Source organism: Salvelinus alpinus, chromosome 32 (genome assembly GCF_045679555.1).
Source record: "Salvelinus alpinus chromosome 32, SLU_Salpinus.1, whole genome shotgun sequence".
NCBI lineage: Eukaryota > Metazoa > Chordata > Actinopteri > Salmoniformes > Salmonidae > Salvelinus > Salvelinus alpinus.
In genome coordinates, this window is record NC_092117.1 from 2784567 (window position 1) to 2806555 (window position 21989).

At 42.3% G+C, this 21989-nt stretch overlaps 1 protein-coding gene across 4 annotated transcripts in view; it reads right to left on the bottom strand.

Annotated features, from left to right (window-relative positions):
* LOC139562642 (arginyl-tRNA--protein transferase 1) overlaps positions 1-21989 on the bottom strand; it is a 190566-nt gene that overhangs the window by 98728 nt on the left and 69849 nt on the right. For all 4 annotated transcript variants that reach the window (XM_071380508.1, XM_071380507.1, XM_071380510.1 and 1 more), the window contains one exon: positions 487-519. In XM_071380508.1, coding sequence (XP_071236609.1) covers positions 487-519 — 33 coding nt within the window. The remainder of the gene's footprint in view (positions 1-486; positions 520-21989) is intronic.

Genomic DNA, 21989 nt, shown 5'->3' on the forward strand with positions numbered 1-21989 from the left:
AGTTCCTCGGTGTACACACACAGACAAACTGAAATGGTCCACCCACACAGACAGTGTGGTGAATATCTATTGCATCTTAGCTGCTCTCTCACTGCTGATCCATATATTTATATATTCTTATCCCATTCCTTTACTAGATTGTGTGTATTAGGTTTTGTTGTGGAATTGTTAGATATTACCCGTTAGATACTAAAGCACTGTCGGATCTAGAAGCATAAGCATTTCGCTACACTCGCAATAATATCTGCTAACCATGTGTATGTGACCAAAACAATTTGTACAATATTTGCACATTCTTTTTCAAAACTGTACTTTGCTAACTCAGATATGTTCTTTTCACATTGTCCATTCTAGCACGGTTCCAGCAACTATAGTGGATGCGTAAACAGGCCAGTACATCTCAGTAGTGTGAATCAGGCATTGGAGTAATTTATACACTTTGGAAATGTAGAAGTATGTAGTCAACAGGAGGGCAGGGGTACGTACCTCAAGTGGTGAGTCACAGAGAAATCTCCTGAACTGTAGAGGGGGGACGAGCAGCCAGCGCCAAGAGAAAGAAAAGGGAGAAAAATAAACAGTTAGTTATGAGGGTCACTTAATCTCTATGGGCCACGAGTTTCAAATGAAAACCATACATTTTCCCAGTAACTGTCTCTTATGGTGTAACACTCCCATTCCTGTGCTTATTTAGATGTAATATATCAAATGGAGAGTAAATTCAGTATGCCATAGAGAGGAAGATCGTGTTTTCACAAGAGGAAACATTTGTCTTGAGGATCATACGAGCGGCGGTTGGTGCCGTTTATTTTTATTTTTTTAAATGAGCATGGTCTTAGTATTACAGCATATTGGATGACTGTCATTCATATTCCATTCACCCAGTAACCAAGTTGACACATTCAATACCACCTTGTACATTGTTTCCTGCATCTAGCTGATCTAGGGTGTAATCATTAGTCCAAAACAAGAGTTTCTATTGGACAAATTCAGGTAGGTCCATCCCCGTTTAGTTCCGCTTGCTTCCGTTTAAGAAACGTTTTGAATTGGCGGAATGAATACAACCCTGATCACCCGCGCACACAGTTCACTTTCATAGCAGACACATACAAGAAGCATCATCACTTTGCTAGTTGTTTAACTCCTTCTCGCATCTACGCACAATCATCTTTTCTCTACGCTTGTGGACTTCAGTCCACAACACAACAGTTGTCTGTGACCAGGTGAAAAAACCTCTCCAAGCCAAACCTTCATACCATAACCGCTACACAGAGCCTACATCATTGTCAACATATTAGCTAACATCATAGTAAACATGGCTACTAGAACTAGCGCGTTAATAAGCCCACAAACCAATCCATGGGTACAATCACGCAGTACAGTGTACAGCAAGCAGTTTAACAGGTAGACCGGCGGGCCTCGTGGCAATAAGGCTGTTCAGTAGGCAAAATTAGCTGTATAAGCTAAGTGAACAAAACACAATGAAATATAGCTCTCTCCTTAACCCTTGGCCTACAATGGGCGCGCGCCCCTGCGGAAATCTAATTAATTATTTATTTTTTTAAACATAAAAATGTGTCTGTTTAAGCTAGAGATTGTTTGCAATCGACCACATCCGCCGATATCGCCCTTCTATGCCAATGGTGAAAGGTGGCAAAGCTACAGCTGTGTTTCTCAGACCATGAGACTTCCCAAAAATCGGACTTCTCATGGAAATGTATGCAGTGAATGGTTTGGCCTACAAACTATGACCTCTCTGTGGAAAGACTCTCACGAACACAATGGTGTTCTTTTTGGCCTAGGACACACACAAGCCTCACAAGACTCGTCTGAAGGTCCCCGGTAGCAGTTAAAAAAAATGAAGAAAACAGTATTAAAATATGGGGATAAATACAAGTAAAAAATATATATATATGTTCCTGATTTATACAGTGCATTCGTAAAGTCAGACACCTTGACTTTTTCCACATTGTTACGTTCGTCTTTTACCCCCCCTCAATCTACACAAAATACCCCATAATGACAAAGCAAACAGGTTTAGAAATGTTAGCAAATTGTATAAAATAAAAAAATGAAATATTACATTTACCTAAGTTTTCAGACCCTTTACTCAGTACCTTGTTGAAGCACCTTGGCAGCAATTACAACCTCTAGTCGTCTTGGTTATGACGCTAAAAGCTTAGCACACCAGTATTTCGGGAGTTTCTTTCATTCCCCTCTGCAGATCCACTCAAGCTCTGTCAGGTTGGATGGGGAGGATCGCTGAACAGCTTTTTTCAGGTCTCTCCAGAGTAGGGTTGCAAAGGGTCTGACATTTTCCATGGGAAGTTAAGCCCGGGAATTTGGGGGATTTTGCTTAAATTAATCAAAATAAAGTTAGCTTATAACAGTGAACCTTTTTTTGTGGGATACACAAGGCAATCCTAGGTCTTGTGGCATATTTTGGTTAAACTATCCCCAATTCAATGGAATTGCATTGTGCATTCTTCCATCACATGTGCAGTGTACTCTTCCATCACATGTACAGCTGATTCTCAAGATCTTGCACACTAAATGAGATGCTATTGAGCCCACACTACTAAACTGCCTGAGCCAAGGACTACATGCTTTCTGGCATGTTTTGATTACAATACTTTTTGTTAACTAGTAAATAGTAACCTACAGCAAAGTGTGTTGAAATCATTTCTAACTTGTTAACCATTTCTGATAGTTAGTTTTTGCTACCATGTAGGTTTTAGCTTGCTTGAGCATGCTAACAGTGTTAATTCACCTGTTTCCATACATGTTTCATTTTAAAACATTTATCTTAGAAAGGAGTTGTTTAATCTAACTGCTTAACTATTTATCTGTACATGGAATTGTAAATATATATTATTTTTTTTACAATAATTTTTTAAATCTAATCTTTAGAGGAAAATGCCACGGTGTGTAGAGAGATTTCACTGCAGCTAATGTAGAAGGAAAAGCTGTGTACAATTGCAAATACTGTGCCAAATCATATGTGAAGAATGCAACAAAGATGCAGAATCATCTGGCCAAGTGCATAAAGTTCCCTCAGCACTCACAACCTCTGACAAAAGTCCCTGAAAACTATGAATCAGACACCTTATCGATAGCAACAGCTCATGGTCCTCCTGGAATCAGAAGGTTTTGACTCAATGGAGTAACATAGTCAGAGAAATGCTGATGAATGTCTTGCTCGAGCTGTGTATGCAACTGGTTCACCTCTGATGCTCACAGGCAATGTGTATTGGAAGAGATTTCTGAATATTCTTCGCCCAGCATACACGCTTCCACCAGACATGCTTTATCTACTCATTTTCTGGATGCAGAGTTCCAGTGAAGGTCAAGCAAATCACAGAGAAAGCAAACTGTATTGCAATCATCTAGGATGGGTGGTCGAATGTTCGTGGCCAAGGAATAAACTACATCTCCACCCCTCAACCAGAATTCTACAAGAGCATAGAGCACAGACAACAGACACACTGGTCTCTACCTTGCAGATGAGCTGAAGGCAGTCATCAATGACCTTGGACCACAGAAGGTATTTGCACTGGTGACAGACAATGCTGCGAACATGAAGGCTGCTTGGTCTAAAGTGGAGGAGTCCTACCCTCACATCACACCCATTGGCTGTGCTGCGCATGCATTGAATCTGCTCCTCAAGGACATCATGGCATTGAAAACAATGGATACACTCTACAAGAGTGCAAAATAAATGGTTAATGGTAATGGTAATGTGAAGGGTTATCAAGTTATAGCAGCAATATACCTCACCAAGCAAAGTGAGAAGAATAAGAGCACCACATTTAAGCAGCCCAGCAACACCCGTTGGGGTGGTGTTGTCATGTTTGACTGTCTTCTGACCATCGGGTTCTTGTTCACCTCCCTAATCAAGGCCCTTCTCCCACGATTGCTCAGTTTTCCCGGGCTGCCAGCTCCAGGAAGAGTCTTGGTGGTTCCAAACTTGTTCCATTTAAGAATGGAGGCCACTGTGTACTTGGGGACCTTCAACGCTGCAGAAATGTTTTGGTACCCTTCCCCAGAACTGTGCCTCGACACAATCCTGTCTCAGGACAATTCCTTCGACCTCATGGCTTGGTTTTTGCACTGTCAACTGGACCTTATATACACAGATGCCTTTCCAAATCATGTCGGGCGGCAGGTAGCCTAGTGGTTAGAGCGTTGGGCCAGTAACCGAAAGGTTGCTAGATCGAATCCCCGCGCTGACAAGTTAAAAAATCTGTCATTCTGCCCCTGAACAAGGCAGTCATTGTAAATAAGAATTTGTTCTTAACTGACTTGCCTAGTTAAATAAAGGTTCAATAAAATAGAAAATGTCCCATCAATTGAATTTACCACAGGTGCACTCCAATCAAGTTGTAGAAACAGATCAAGGATGATCAATGGAAACAGGATGCACTTAAGCTCAATTTTGAGTCTCATAGCAAATTGGGTGAATACAATTGCAAAACATTTCTAAATACCCATTTTCGCTTTGTAATTATGTGGTAGTGTCTAGAGGAATTTTTTATTTATTTAATCCATTTTAAAATAAGACTAACGTAACAAAATGTAGGTAAGTCAAGGGGTCTGAATACTTTTGGAATGCACTGTATGTGTGCAAGACAAAAGATTGAAGTGCCTTTTGAACGGGGTATGGTAGTAGGTGTCAGGTGCACCAGGTTGAGTGTCAAGAACTGCAACGCTGCTGGGTTATTCATGCTCAACAGTTACCCGTGCATCAAGAATGGTCCACTACCAAAAGGACAGCTAACTTGACAAAAATGTGGGAAGCATTGGAGTCAACATGGGCCAGAATCCCTGTGGAACGCTTTTGACACCTTGTAGAGTCCATGCCACAACGCATTGAGTCTGTTCTGAGGGCAAATGGGGTGCATCTCAAAGTTTTGTACACTCAGTGTACTGTATATGCAGAGAAAGAGAGAGGGAGAGTAACTCTGCAAACTTGAGACAAGTCACACTCCATTAGTCTGTGCATAAAACAGAGGTGGTTACACACAAACACGAAATCCATAAAGAGAGGCGTGTACAAAAGCAATTTTGTACACTCCTCTATTCCAGAATAACAACCAATCAATGAACACATACCCCATATCTGTGTTATTACCGTTATCACTGTGAGGTCTGGTTGTGATCTATAAAAGTATCAAACAGTGCTCCCTGTGGCACTAAAACCCGCATCAGGACAGGGGGGGAGAGGCTGGAAAGAATTACTTTAACAGCAGGAGCAAAATGCCACACATCTTATCATGCTGCTCCTAATCTCTCCCTGTCCACTACTCCTGCTGTGGATACTGTGGCTCACTGTACTCCTACTATTCGTCCACCTGACCAATATGTACTCCAGCACTACTACTAACACGTTACAAACTTGCTCACACATACTGGCACACGCACACACGTTTATGGGCAAACACACACACACACACACACACACAGTATAGACACAGGTGGAGTGTGGTCACTCCACGTGCCATTCAACCAGAGCACTGAATTGACCCCAATCTTGCAAAGTGCATTATTGCAGAAGGGACAGCAAATTAAACACTTTTCTAAACTGTCCCAAAAAATTAATTAACGAGTTAATGAACAGAACAACATCACCCACTATTAGATTACTTAATTTATTTGCTGTGTGGCAGAGCTAACTCAAACATGGCTAATGAATATAAAAACATCTTATACTGGAACATGAAGGATATCAAATTACATAATTTGACATTGAAATGGGGGGGAAAGTGAGAGTGAGTGCAAGAGAGAGAGAGATGTCGTAAGAACAGTGGCAGGCAAACTGTGGCTATGAGGTCTGGTTTGGCAGAGCTGGCACTACGATCCCTCCCTCTCTCCTGTTACCATGCCAGGCACTCATAAGCAGGGGGCTGCTGGGTAATCTTCCCCAGAGGGCTGAGCAGCAGAGCGTTTTTCCACTTATGTCTCCACTCAGTCACTCACCAGCCTGCTCTCATGGAGTCTGGTAGCCCTGACCCCAGTCTGGCCACAAACACACTGTACAGCAGGCATACACACAAAACAGACCACACACAAACACACGCATATCTCAATACACACGCACAAACACACACACCATATTTTTGTATGTAATGCTTGCAGACACAAACCAATGACATAGGCAGAGAGACAGACACGCACACACACACACACGTCTAGAGCGTGCAGGCGTCTCATACAGATACTGTACTGCTCCATTTAGTAACTTCCTAGTCCTCCTCACTCTCACACATGGCGCCCATCAGTTCCTCTACAGCTCTCCCTCTCCTATAACAAAACGCTCATCTGTGTACCATTAGGAAGGCAAGCAGCCGTCTCAGACATACACGATATTTCTCAATCAAACACACACAATAGTTATCACAGACACGTTCTCCCTCACACACACACCAAAGTCAACAGTCTCGATAAAGTCTAATGGCCACTAAGCTCTCTTCTCCACATTAGCGAGCTCACTCAATCACAGTGTGTTGGCCTGCTCATTTGTCAGCACTGTTGCATTGCGAGACATGGCATGCGATCTCTGGTGTAAAGAATCCCAGACTTTCCTTTCCTCCCTCACCACACTATTTTTCATGGAGCCTCATCCTCCTATCATTTGGCGATTCGAAATCAATGACCACTTCATTTTACTTTAAGGACTGGGGCAAAAACTGGGGAAAACTAAAATGTTTGTTGAGGCTGGTGAAAATGGTTGCCTGGGAGAATACAAACAAAGTGAGTTGACCTCTGGCCTTAAAAGGAAGTTATAGGGGCTCTGTAGGGACCTAGAACTTCAATGGAGTTCGGCTACTAGAAAGCTTTGAAACGTGACGCAGCATTTAATGAACCTTACGGAATTGAGTGCATCTATGATGCAACTAGTTACTCTTTGAAAAACATTTAAGAAAATGTGTAAAACCAAGGCCGTAAGCTATTTTTTTCAGCAAGTCTTTCCTTTTCTTTTGAATAAAGAAAGTCCCTTCCAGAAAATATTCATACCCCTCAACTTATTCCACATGTTGTGTTACAGCCTAACTGTATAATTTATTATTTTTCTACACACAATTCCCCATAACGACAAAGTGAAAACATGTTTTTAGAAATGTGAGAATTTATTGAAAATGAAATACAGAAATAGTAATTTACATAAGTATTCACACCCCTGAGTCTATGCATGTTAGAATCACCTTTGGCAGCGATTACAGCTGTGTGTCTTTCTTGTACAACTTGGATTGTACAATATTTTCACATTCCATAGATTTTCAAAACGATTTAAGTCAAAACTTTAACTAGGCCACCCTTCTTTGCGAGGCATTGGAAAACCTCCCTGATCTTTGCGGTTGAATCTGTGTTTGAAATTCACTGCTTGAGTAAGGGACCTTACAGATAATTGTATGTGTGGGGTACAGAGATGAGGTAGTATTTCAAATATCATGTTAAAACACTATTATTGCACAGAGTGAGTCCATGCAACTTATGTGACTTGTTAAGCAAATTGTTAAACATTTCTAAAAACATAATTCCACTCTGATATGCGGTATTGTGTGTAGGCCAGTGAAACTTTGAATTCACGCAGTAACACAATATGTGGAAAAAGTAAAGGTGTGTGAATACTTTCTGAAGGCACTGTATGTCCTTTTTTTCTGTTTCTCCCCTTCATTTTCCACTGTGAACCCCTGTCACGTGCCATGGTCTGCCGTCAGGTAGAGTAAATACTATTTAAACAGGATTTGTTGAGTTGCAAATCGTAAATATATGACTATGACTACTGTTCCCTGAAGGAGGGAAACGAGGTACAACACACTATGTGGAGTCGCAATCTCACAACTTCAGTTGAAGGATTTACAATCACACCTGACAAGTCCAATGAAATCCGCGCCTAGCTGGAAGTCCCGCCTTCCACAGGTGATAAGCGTGAGGCTCGGATTCATTCCTTCAATTTAATAACAGGTGTTGTACCTTGTTTCCCCCTTCAGGGAACAGTAGTTATAGTCATTACGTTCCATTCCCTTCTCGTCAGCCAACTTCAGTACAACACACCATGAGGAAATATAATCATGCCCCAAGCAGAGTGTGTGGCGATGCCAAACTCGTGTATGGTGATGCCCAACTCCCTGGTTCTGAAAGACACTCATTAGGCCCTAAAAGACACCCAACATGAGCACCCAAAACAACCAGACAAACGATTGTTTATTAGAAACCAAAATAGGGAGAGACAACTAAAAGACGTTAACCCTCCATATCGCTCAGGGCAACTGGAGCACTGCGCCAGACGCTCTTAAATATCACATGTGCCAGCATAGGTGAAACACCTTCTGACTAACAAGATGACAAGCCAGCACAGGTGTAACAATTACTGGCTAACGAGGTGGCACCAAATCGGTGCACCCAACCTGCTAACGTCCAACCTTGAAATATACATAGAATAACCAAAGCCTGTAAGACCACAAATATATTCCATATTTTTGTTGAACAAGTTTGCTCACAACCAACAGAAAACAACTTCCATATCACAACTTATATCAATTCTAAAAGCAGTGCAAATCTCAGAGTGACGCAGCCGTACCAAAGTGTATTGGGCTTTTCTCGCGCTCTTGAGGAAGACTATAGGTAATGGTGACAGCAGTGGTTGGCACTACTTTTATTGATCTCACATTATTTCAGAAGCTGAAGAAGCAAGAGCAGCATCTCCTGCTTGTTCAGAATGAGCGGTCTGTCTACCAGAAGATGGTTGCTGACTGCAAGATCACCTGTCAAGACCTGCAGTTGTCTCTGGGGGGCCCTACTCAGTGCCTCTTTGCTTGACATCGTGGGAAAATAAAAAGTAATCAACCAAGACCTCCAAAAGTCTGGTTCATCATTGGGAGCCATTTCCAAATGCCTGAAGGTACCACGTTCATCTGTACAAACAATAGTATGCAAGTATAAACACCATGGGACCACATAGCCTTCCTACCGCTCAGGAAGGAGATGCGTTCTGTCTCCTAGAGATGAACAAACTTGTGAGAAATGTGCAAATCAATCCCAGAACAACAGCAAAGGACCTTGTGAAGATGCTGGAGGAAACAGGTACAAAAATATCTATAGCCACAGTAAAACGAGCCCTATATCGACATAACCTGAAAGGCCGCTCAGCAAGGAAGAAGCTACTGCTCCAAAACCGCCATAAAAAAGCCAGACTACGGTTTGCAACTGCACAAGGGGACAAAGATCGTACTTTTGAGAGAAATGTCCTCTGGTCTGATGAAACAAAAATAGAACTGTTTGGCCATAATGACCATCGTTATCTTTGGAGGAAAAAGGGGCAGACTTGCAAGCCGAAGAACACCATCCCAACCGTAAAGCACGGGGGTGGCAGCATCATGTTGTCGGGGTGCTTTGCTGCAGGAGGGACTGGTGCACTTCACAAAATAGATGGCATGCGGCAGGAAAATTAATTTAAATGAAATCTCAAGACATCAGTTAGGAAGTTAAAGCTTGGTCGCAAATGGGTCTTCCAAATGGACAATGACCCCAATCATACTTCAAAAGTTGTGGCAAAATGGCTTAAGGACAACAAAGTCAAGGTATTGAAGTGGCCATCACAAAGCCCTGACCTCAATCCTGTAGAAAATGTGTGGGCAGAACTGAAAAAGCGTGTGTGAGCAAGGAGGCCTACAAACCTGACTCAGTTACACCAGCTCTGTCAGGAGGAATGGGCCAAAATTCACCCAACTTATTGTGGGAAGCTTGTGGAAGGCTACCCGAAACATTTGACCCAAGTTAAACAATTTAAAGGCAAAGCTACCAAATACTAATTGAGTGTATGTAAACTTCTGACCCACTGGGAATGTGATGAAAGAAATAAAAGCTGAAATAAATCATTATCTCTACTATTATTCTGATATTTCACATTTACAATAAAGTGGTGATCCTAATTAATGACCTAAGACAGGGAATTTTTACTCTGATTGAAAGTCAGGAGTTGTGAAAAACTGAGTTTAAATGTATTTGGCTAAGGTGTATGTAAACTTCCGACTTCAACTGTATACACACACACACACACACACGAACATCACGCCCCATTCAGAGAGAGACAGACAGCTGCATGGGAGATCTCACATTTTTCACCATGTTCTTTACAAAAGGATAGATTTGGATTTAGATAAACTTGGATTTTTCAGCAGGTACATATGCAGGATGCTACTCTCCACAGCATGGCCTTCATTCCAGATCAAAACGGAAAACCTACAACATCATTTTAAACCAAAATTAACCGGAGAGATTACTTCTTCCAAGGGATCCTTTTTCCAAGCTATACAGAGGATGCTCTAGCAAACAAACAGCAGAGACCTGAGGACACCATTCCAACCTGGAACTGAGTGAGTAGTGTTTGGTCTGACGCTATTTTGAAAGCCAAGAAGAAGAAAAAATAATGAAAAAAATAAATCAAGTACATTACAATGATATATTTTACTTTATGGGGACTGAATGCTGAGTTAAGGGTCCCAGGCTTGCAAGGACAGACCAGATACAACTTCAATTAGCACTAAGGTGTGAAGTTAAGTGTCGAGGTCTTTGGGCCCAACAAGTGGCGGGAGTCTTTGAAGCATCCTCTGAAGCCCCCTCCTGAAGTTCCAAGACCATTAACTGGCATTTTCTACAAGAAACCTGCCTCCAGAAATAAAAGCTTCTCCCAAGTGGGTGTGACACCTACTCCCGTTGCCTGCTGCTTCAAATCAAACTTTATTTGCCACATGCGCCAAATACAAGTGTAGACTTTACCGTGAAATGCTTACTTACAAGCCCTTAACCAACAGTGCAGTTCAAGAAGAAGAAAATATTTACCAAGTAGGCTAAAAATAAAAAGTAATAATAAAAAGTAACAATCAGAGAAACGAGGCTATATACAGGGGGCACCGGTACCCAGTCAGTGTGCAGGGGTACAGGGTAGTTGAGGTAATCTGTCGGATCGAGTGAGCTGAGCTCTGGGCTGCAGCACGCTATGTCGAACGGGTGTCCACGCTAAGTTCGGTATCGATATGGTGTTCCTGGGGGTGCCCCGGACCACCAGCTTGTCTTAGGAAGGGTGTGCTTGGATTCCACCTGGTGATATGTTCACCGTCAACCCTGGCCTGTCTCCCCGTCTGGTACAGGTACCCCCACCACACTCACCCCTGTCTCCCGAGCTTTCGCTCGCTTCCAGCACACATGCACTGCTGGGGCGAGTGACTCTGAACTTACAATGGCTAACTCAAAGTTGTTATAAAAAAAAAAAAATCTTGTGCATTTTTCCTCATGACTCCTGCATGCTTTGTTGACTACAAACTTTCTTTACCAAACTGTGGGACAGACTGTGTTTGTTCCCACACTCGGGACTGACTCCATTGGTTACATGTACTTTTGGGCTCCCATCCTATTCTAACCACCTCTCGCCGGCTTTGTATTCATGTTACCTGATGAAATTACTGTACAATATGATATTGTTGCCATCTGATGCACATTCAGATGTCATAAATCAGCACTGCAGAGCTCTCCCTGTCCTATGCCGTGCCTTGATTGTATTACTGTTGATGATATCTGGAAATGTGCATGTACACCCTGGCCCTTCTATTGTTGCTAGCCCAAATTCTGACTTGTGCTCTGATATCTGCTTCACTGATTTTGGTTCTCGTAAAAGCCTGGCTTTTATGCACGTTAACACTAGAAGCGTATTACCTAAAATGGATACATTTTAAGTGTGGGTTAACAGCTCCAATTCAGATGTGTTGGTCATTACTGAGATGTGGTTAAGGAAGAGTGTTTTGAATACTGATGTTAACCTTTCTGGTTATAACCTTTTTCGGCACGACTGATCTTCCAAAGGTGGGGGAGTGGCAATCTTCAGTGCTCGGGTGTCTCCACCAAGTCTGTTCCCAAACAATTTGATTTGTTTGCAGGTTAAGCATTCAACTTTCAAATAGCTCTTTGTTGACTGTTGCTGGGTGTTATCGTCCTCCATCAGCACCGGCCTGTACCTTAAATGTCCTAAGCGCTCCCCTGGCCCCTTACACTAAGTCTGAATTTGTCCTGCTAGGTGACCTAAACTGGGACGTGCCTAAACCACTTGACAATAGCAATAGGACTCCCTAAATCTTTCTCAGGTCATTACCAATCCCACAAGGTATGACTCCAAACACCAAGAAAAGGCTACTCTCCTCGATGTTATCCTCACAAATAATCCTGACAGGTATCAGTCTGGTGTTTTCTGTAATGACCTTAGTGATAACTGTTTTCCAGCCTGTGTTCGTAATGGATGCTCAGGGAAACAACCTGTCCTGATTTGTCATAGACGCTTGCTAAAAAACTTTAATGAGCAAGCCTTCCTTCATGAACTGGCCTCTGTAAAATGGTACAGAATCAGCTTGATCCCCTCTGTCGAAGAGGGGATTTAAAAAAACTGTTATTGTTAATACGTCCCCATAAAGAAAATGAGAATTAAAAACAGGTTCAGCCCCTGGTTTGACCGTGATCTTGCAGAGATATTCCACCTCAAGAATTGCATTTGGTAGAAAGGCTCGGCTGACTGACTATCGTTCAGGCAAATGAGAAATAAGTGCACTCAAGCTATCCGGAAGGCCAAAGTAAGTTACTTTAAGGAGCAGTTCTCTTTCTGTGGGTCTAACCCCAAGAAGTTCTGGAAAACGGTTAAAGACCTGGAGAATAAACCCTCCTCATGTTCCTGCTTATGTTCCTTAATGTTGATGTGGTTGTTACTGACAAGAAGCACATGGCTGAGCTCTTTAATCACCACTTCATTAAGTCAGAATTTCTATTTGACTCAGTCATCTCTTCATTCAAAGACTCAATCATGGACACTCTTACTGACAGCTGTGGCTGCTTTGTGTTATGTATTGTTGTCTCTACCTTCTTGCCCTTTGTGCTGTTGTCTGTGCCCAGTAATGTTTGTACCATGTTTTGTGCTGCTACCATGTTGTGTTGCTGCCTTGTCTTAGGTGTCCATGTAATGTCTCTCTTGTTGTGATGTGTGTGTTGTCCTATATTTATATTTTTTTTTTGTTTCTTTAAATCCCAGGCCCCCGTCCCCGCAGGAGGCCTTTTTCCTTTTGGTAGGCCGTCATTGTAAATAAGAATTTGTTCTTAACTGACTTGCCTCGTTAAATAAAGGTTAAATAAAATAAATTTATCGTACATTTATCTAGCATCTCCCATGTAGGGTTTTCCAACTTAAAAGTCCATGGCTTTTTAATACTGAACAAATTTCTAAACGCAACATGCAACAATTTTACTGAGTTACAGTTCATAGAAGGAAATCAGTCAATTGAAATAAACACATTTGCTAACTGCCTGGTACTGAGGACTATTGTCCCTCTAATCACTCTGACCTCAATGAAACTGTAATCGAAAATCTAATCAAACACTTCATGAGAGCCCATGAGATCATGTTGCGAAACATTTCTATAGGTTGTTATGCAATTGCGTTAAAAAGAGGAAGATCAATTGGCTTTCTATAGGCTAGGCCTACAATATTTATTTCAACTTTCCTAATTTTAAGCACATTGCCTCTCTTTACAACAGGAGTATAGCCTACCTGGCTGGCATGAAAATTAACGACGGGAAAAAGTGTCCTCCATTTGCTATTTAAGTGCATAGATTACATGTATTTTTTCCCCTGCCCCTGTTGAGACAGGTGCATGATAATGGTCCATTCTAAATCAAAACTGTAAAGATAAGAATAAATCAAGAATAGTCTGATGGGTGACAATATTAGCCGATCACTTGTGAATTATTTATTTTCACTTGTGAATGATGCCCAGCTTGTGTTCAGCAAGGCAAGAACGAATGCCTTTTTTTGGAACTCTATCAAATCATAGGTTGCATACCTCATTTAGCCTAGCCCATAGGCCTGTATATTTTGATAAGGTTTGGATCACAACTAAAGTGGTCAAATAACTTCTTAAAATGAAACACATTAATCCACTTTACAACGGGTGTAGGCATACATACGCAGCATGTGAGTTTCAAGTTTGGGGAAGTACATTTTCACCATGAAAATACAACTTGATAATATAATAAAAGCATTACATGCATAATCGCATTTGCGGTCACATGTGAGAATGGTGTTTTCCCATTCTTACAGCCTGTGCACATTTAGGCGCTTATAATGTAACGAAATAGCCTAATAGTAAAACATTAAAGTTAAAAGTTCTGATCTGTTGTGTCAGTGTCATTGCTTAAAAAAGTTGATGCTAGTGGTTGTATTAATTTGTGATCTATCCCATCCCACAACTGTCCCAGCCATGTTTGGATTACTTCTTTCTCACACAGAATAGGCCAACTTTTTGTACAATGGGGATAGTAGATTGACATAGGCTAGTGCTTTTGCTGTTCGTTAAGCCTACTCATCGACACCATTCTGTATACTTCTGGCCCTTCTTTGGACACTGTTAACTAACCTCCAGACGAGCTTCAATGCCATTCTACTCTCCTTCCGTGGCATCCAACTGCTCTTAAATGCAGGTAAAACAAAATACATGCTCTTCAACCGATCGCTGCCCACACCTGCCCACCCATCCAGCATCACTACTCTAGACGGTTCTGACTTAGGTATTTGTAGTTGTCCACATATTCTAGGTGTCTGGATAGACTGTAAACTCTCCTTCCAGACTCACATTAAGCATCTCCAATTCAAAATTAAATCTAGAATCGGCTTCCTATTTCGCAACAAAGCATCCTTCACTCATGCTGCCAAACATACCCTCGTAAAACTGACTATCCTACCGATCCTTGACTTCGGCGATGTCATTTACAAAATAGCCTCCAACACTCTACTCAACAAATTGGATGCAGTCTATCACAGTGCCATCCGTTTTGTCACCAAAGCCCCACATACTACTCACCATTGCGACCTGAATGCTCTCGTTGGCTGGCCCTCGCTTCATATTCGTCGCCAAACCCACTGGCTCCAGGTCATCTATAAGTCTCTGCTAGGTAAAGCCCCGCCTTATCTCAGCTCACTGGTCACCATAGCGGCACCCATCTGTAGCACGCGCTCCAGCAGGTATATTTCACTGGTCATCCCCAAAGCCAATACCTCCTTCGGCCGCCTTTCCTTCCAGTTCTCTGCTGCCAACGACTGGAACGAACTGCAAAAATCACTGAAGCTGGAGGGTCATATCTCCCTCACTAGCTTTAAGCACCAGCTGACAGAGCAGCTCACAGATCACTCCACCTGTACATAGCCCATCTGTAAATAGCCCATCCAACTACCTTATCCCCATACTGTTATTTATTTTGCTCCTTTGCACCCCAGTATCTCTACTTGCACACTCATCTTCTGCACATCTATCACTCCAGTGTTTAATTGCTATATTGTAATTATTTCACCACTATGGCCAATTTATTGCCTTACCTCTCTTATCCTACCTCATTTGCACACAGACATTTTCTATTGTATTATTGACTATGTTTGTTTATTCCATGTGTAACTCTGTGTTGTTGTTTGTGTTGCACTGCTTTGCTTTATCTTGGCCAGGTCGCAGTTGTAAATGAGAACTTTTTCTCAACTAGCCTAACTGGTAAAATAAAGGTAAAATTAAAAAATATTGTTGGCTGACGAAAAGTAAATGGACCATTTCCCCAATATCTTCAATATGCGCCTCGGAATTGGATAAGGACGTGCAGTTGCGTCCCCGACGTGTTGGTCTTTACTTGTAGTCTGTGAGAAAGACACGATCATGTGACAGAGAGCCATTTGAGTGAGAGGCACTATTGAGCATGCAGCCGGGAGAAGGGCACAACAGCCACTGGCCGCAAAAGGCAGGGATTTATCAGGGGGCATTACAGCCAAACAAAGGGGATGCCGCTGGGAAATTCAAGGCAGTATAAAGTGCTTGTCAAATTGTGAATGAGAGTGATGAAGTGTGTACAGCCTGCACAAAAAAACAAAGCAGAGCTCATGCCTTTCTTGCAACTTTTTTCAAATCATCATTAGAGTCGCATCATGCAAACAGCTGACAATTTCATGACCATCTGTTTCAACCATACAGTTTTTCAATTCCCCATCAATCCACGGAGCCTTAACAGTTCTAACAGTCAGTTTCTTAGCAGGTGCATGGTTATCAATAATTGCAACAAGTGCAGCATCGGGTGCTCCTTAATCACATCAGACGAACAAATATTTTTTTACATCCACATCAAAATATTTTGTATGATCTCACACACTATTTTAGGCCCAGCTTTCAGAACTTTGACTTTCCTTGATATAGCCACTATACTGCATCCAATGGGTACAGATACAACTTTAGAACAAAGTTCTCCAGTATTAGTAAAAATGTGATCAGTACATGTGGGTGACCTTGTTCCTGTAGTGTTTGTAAACACCCTGGCAGGTTGATTAATAACCTGAACCAGATTACAGGCACTGGTTACAGCGATAACTTAGTGGCAAGAAAAAGTATGTGAACCCTTTGGAATTACCTGTATTTCCGCATAAATTGGTCATCAAAGTTGATCTGCTCTTCATCACAACAATAGACAGTGCGCTTAAACTAATAACACACAAATTATTGTATTTTTCTTGTGTATATTGAATATATCATTTAAACATTCACAGTGTAGGTTGGAAAAAGTATGTGAACCACTAGGCTAATGACTTCTCCAAGCCAGCAGCATACCACCATGCATAACACTGCTGGCTTGCTTCTGAAGCTAAGCAGGGTTGGTCCTGGTTTGTCCCTGGATAGGAGACCAGATGCTGCTGGAAGTGGTGTTGGAGGGCCAGAAGGAGGCACTCTTTCCTCTGGTCTAAAAAAGATCCCAATGCCCCAGGGCAGTGATTGGGGACACAGCCCTGTGTAGGGTGCCGTCTTTCGGATGGGACGTTAAACGGGTGTCCTGACTCTCCGAGGACATTAAAGATCCCATGGCACTTATTGTAAGAGTAGGGGTGTTAACCCGGGTGTCCTGGCTAAATTCCCAATCTGGCCCTCAAACCATCACGATCACCTAATAATCCCCAGTTTACAATTGGCTCATTCATCCTCCTCTTCCCTGTAACTATTCCCCAGGTCCTTGCTGTAAATGAGAACGTGCTCTCAGTCAACTTGCCTGGTAAAATAACAGATAAATAAAAAAGCTAATTGGAATCAGGAGTTAGCTAACCTGGAGTCCAATCAATGAGATGAGATGTTGGTTAGAGCAGCCTTGCCCTATAATAAAATCACAAAATTTAAGTTCGCTAATCACAAGAAGCATTGCCTGATGTGAACCATGCCTCGAATGCCTCGAACCAAGATTTGTGGACTTGCATAAAGCTGGAAAGGGTTACAAAAGTATCTCGAAAAGCCTTGATGTTCATCAGTCCACGGTAAGACAAATTGTCTATAAATGGAGAAAGTTCAGCACTGTTGCTACTCTCCCTATGAGTGGCTGTCCAACAAAGATGACTGCAGAATGCTCAATCCTAGTGTCAGCTAAAGAATTACAGAAATCTTTGGAATATGCTAACATCTCTGTTGACGAGCCTACGATACGTAAAACAAACAAGAATGGTGTTCATGGGAGGACACCACGGAAGTAACCATTGCTGCACGTCTGAAGTTTGCAAAAGTGCACCTAGATGTTCCACAGCACTACTGGAAAATATTCTGTGGACAGATGAAACTACAGTTGAGTGGTTTGGAAGGAACACAACACTATGTGTGGAGAAAAAAATGGCATGGAACATCAAAACCGCACCCCTACTGTAAAGTATGGTGGAGGGAGCGTCATGTTTGGGGCTGCTTTGCTGCCTCAGGTCCTGGACAGCTTGCTATCGTCGACGGAAAAATGAATTCTTAAATTTATTAAGACATTTTGCAGGAGAACGTTAGGCTATCTGTCCGCCAATTGAAGCTCAACAGAAGTTGGGTGATGCAACAGTACAATGACCCAAAACACAGAAGTAAATCAACAGAGCGGCTTCAACATAAGAAAACACCCCTTCTGAAGTAGCCCGGTCAGAGTCCTGACCTCAACCCGATTGAGATGCTGTGGCATGACCTCAAGAGAGCAGTTCACACCAGACATCTCAATAATATAACTGAACTGAAACAGTTTTGTATAGAGTAACGGTCCAAAATTCCTCCTGCAGGTCTGATGCACAACTACAGAAAACATTTGGTTTAGGTTATTGCTGCCAAAGTAGGGTCAACCAGTTATTAAAACCAAGGGTTCACATACTTTTCCCACCCTGCACTGTGAATGTTTACACGGTGCGTTCAATAAAGACATGAAAACATAATTGTTTGTGTTTTATTAGTTTAAGCAGACTATGTTTGTCTATTGTGACCTAGATGAAGAATTATATGACCAATTTATGCAGATATCCAGGTATTTCCAAAATGTTCCCATAACTTTTCTTTCCACTGTACCTCTTGATTGGACAGCTTGATGAAAACCAGTCAATATTCAGGTCCCCAAGAAAGTAGACCTCTGTTTACGTCACATACACTATCAAGCATTGCCCACATATTATTTAGATACTGACTGATAGCTCTTGGTGGCCTTTAGCAACACCCCAAAAGAAATGGCTTTAGATGTGCCAGGTGAACCTGCAACCACAACACTTCAATACCACTTGACATAAGATATTCTCTAAGCATTACAGGGATATGGCTCTGAATATATACAGCAACACCTCCCCCAAAAGCAAACAAAGCAAGAGAAAATATATATATACCGACAGCAGTCCATTAAATCAGTTGGTGTGTGTGTAAGTATGTGTGTGTGTGTAAGTATGTGTGTGCTGCGTGGTTGAAGCATAGGCTTCACTCGCTCTTCCCTTCCAGGCTTTGGGCAGGGAGGGTGGACAATGAGCCCGTCATAGTGAATGTAAGCAATGTCTCCACGCGCTCTGGCCGCTTTAATGGCTGGGATAAGTTCTTTCCTCTTCTGGCACACAGCTTCAGGATAGTCCTCATTAGGGCTCCCGAATGGCGCAGCGGTCTAAGGCACTGCATCTCAGGGCTGGAGGCGTCACTACAGACACCCTGGTTTGAATCCAGGCTGTATTCGAATCCAGGCTGTATCACAACCGGCCGTGATTGGGAGTCCCATAGGGAGGCGCACAATTGGCCCAGCGTCGTCCGGGTGTGGCCGGTGTAGGCCGTCATTGTAAATAAGAATTTGTTCTTAACTGACTTGCCTAATTAAATAAAGGTTAAATAAAAAAATTGTTTTGGGCTCTTTCTAGAACTGCTACCTTGTCCATGAAACTCGGGAACTTGACCACTATTGGCCTGGGCCGGTGGTGTTTTTTCCCAGCCCTGTGGGCGTGCTCCACACCTCAATCATTTCTCTCACTTTGTCCTCAGACTCCGTCCAGGTCTCATGTGACGATTCTGCAATTCAGTCCACAACCATGTTGTTCTACCTTGATAGTCCCTCGAGATAATCTGATTTCTCCGTCATTGTTATCATGGATACACATACAGAACTGGTGTCCTCTCGCAATGACTTACAGATTACTGTTATCTTCCCGTTCTCCTGTTTAAACTCATTGAGCTGACCCTGGGAGAACTGCACTGTTCTTCAGGTCCTGGACCTCTCTGGTCAGGTTGTCCATTCCAGTATTTGGACAAAACAATTAACTATATTGTAGAACTATTTTTGTTTCTTTAAAAGATCCTTCACCTGTGATAGAGACAAACCACTGTCCTCAACTGTACTCCCCCCGGCGTTGGTCTTTGTAATGGTAGAAACGCAGGTTACGCTGTTACTCCTCGCAGTTCCAGACAGGGCAGGTCACAGGGAAGATTGAAAACAACAAACAGCAGAGATCCAGACAGCCACAAGCTCGGGACAATGCACGTTCCCAGTCACAATGACTAACAGCATTCAAGCTCTCAAGAAAACCCAGCTAGCTTGATAGGTGGCTAGCTGTAACGCAAAACAACTCCTCAGACCCAGCAGGAACACTGGACAGATAGTATCGGTCCAAGGAACTGATGCCAACCACATTGCAGGATCCAAACTGAACTCTGTGGAACTTTGGGTTGACATAACTGTGTTTATTCGGCATGGTTTGCCTGAAGCCCAGTTCACTCTGGGTTCGGTGGTTCCGGCAATCGGTAACGCACCCCAATTGGCAGTGCCCCTTGAAGGTTATTCTGTCACAATGAGCCTCACTCGGTTTACGCTGGTACTCAGCGCTGGACCCCACAGATTAAAAATAAACCCATGCAAAAAACACCCTCATGAAGGTTGTCATACCATCCAGTCATAGGTACCTGTGCCACAGCAACTTGTAACCCAGCTAAAACAGGGACAGAGAGCTCTGAAAAAAACGTACCCCTTCAATGGGAACTGACAGGGGCTATTCATAATTTAATCTAATTCACAGGAATGAAACCAATCGCCTATAGAACCCATAACCTGCATCACTAAGTGATTCAGAGAGTCGAGTGCGCTATAGGCAGGAATCAGCAATGAATCACTGTAATGAGCCACCTATGCGGGAGGAGTATCCCCTTGTGGACAGAGAGTGAATCGCCCAACTTATTACTCTCACCCTGAGGAGACTGATATACCAAATCAAATGTTATTTGTCACAATCACCGAATACAACAGGTGTAGACTTTAGTGAAATGCTTACTTACAAGCCCTTAACCAACAATGCAGTCCAGAAAAGTAAGTTCATTTATTATGCCTGGGGGGCAGTATTGAGTAGCTTGGATGAATAAGGTGCCCAGAGCAAACTGCCTGCAACTCAGGCCCAGAAGCTAAGATGTGCATATTAATAGTATATTTGGATAGAAAACACTCTGAAGTTTCTAAAACTGTTTGAATGATGTCTGTGAGTATAACAGAACAAATATGGCAAGCAAAAACCTGAGAAAAAAATCCGACCAGGAAGAGGGAAATCTGAGGTTTGTAGGTTTTCAAGTCTTTGCCTATCCAATATACAGTGTAAAATTTGGTCTGATTGCACTTCCTAAGGCTTCCACTAGACGCCAACAGTCTTTAGAACCTTGTTTCAGGCTTCTACTGTGAGGGGGAGAGAATAAGAGCTGATTGAGTCAGGTGTCTGGCAGAATGCCATGAGCTCAGTCTCGCGCGCAGCCGTGAGACTTAACTCCGTTCCTACGAACTGTAATGGAACTGTCGTCTGAACTAAGTGCCTGCGCCGTGTGAATTTGCATTTGTGAACTAAACGCGCGAACAAAAAGGAGGTATTTGGACATAAATTATGGACTTTATCGAACAAAACAAACATTTATTGTGGAACTGGGATTCCTGGGAGTGCATTCTGATGAAGATCACAGGTAAGTGAATATTTAATTACAACATGGCGGGTATCTGTATGGCTTGTTTTGGTCTCTGAGCGCTGTACTCAAATTATTGCATGGTGTGCTTTTTCCGTAACGCTTTTTTGAAATCTGACACAGCGGTTGCATTAAGGAGACGTTTATCTAAAGTTCCATGTGTAAGACTTGTATCTTTTATCAATATTTATTATGAGTATTTCTGTAAATTGATGTGGCTCTCTGCAAAATCACCAGATGTTTTGGAAGCAAAACATTACTGAACATAACGCGTCAATGTAAACTGAGATTTTTGGATATAAATATGAACTTTATCGAACAAAACATACATGTATTGTGTAACATGAAGTCCTATGAGTGTCATCTGATGAAGATCAAAGGTTAGCGATACATTTTATCTCTATTTCTGCTTTTTCTGACTCCTCTCTTTGGCTGGAAAAATGGCTGTGTTTTCTGTGACTAGGTTCTGACCTAACATAATCGCATGGTATGCCTTCGTCGTAAAGCCTTTTTGAAATCGGACACTGTGGTGGGATTAACAACAAGTTTATTGTTAAAATGGTGTATAATACTGTATGTTTGAGGAAATTTAATTATGAGACTTCTGTTTGAATTTGGCGCCCTGCACTGTTGTCATATCGATCCCATTAACGGGATTTCAGCCGTAAGAAGCTAAGTAAAAAATGTAACAGA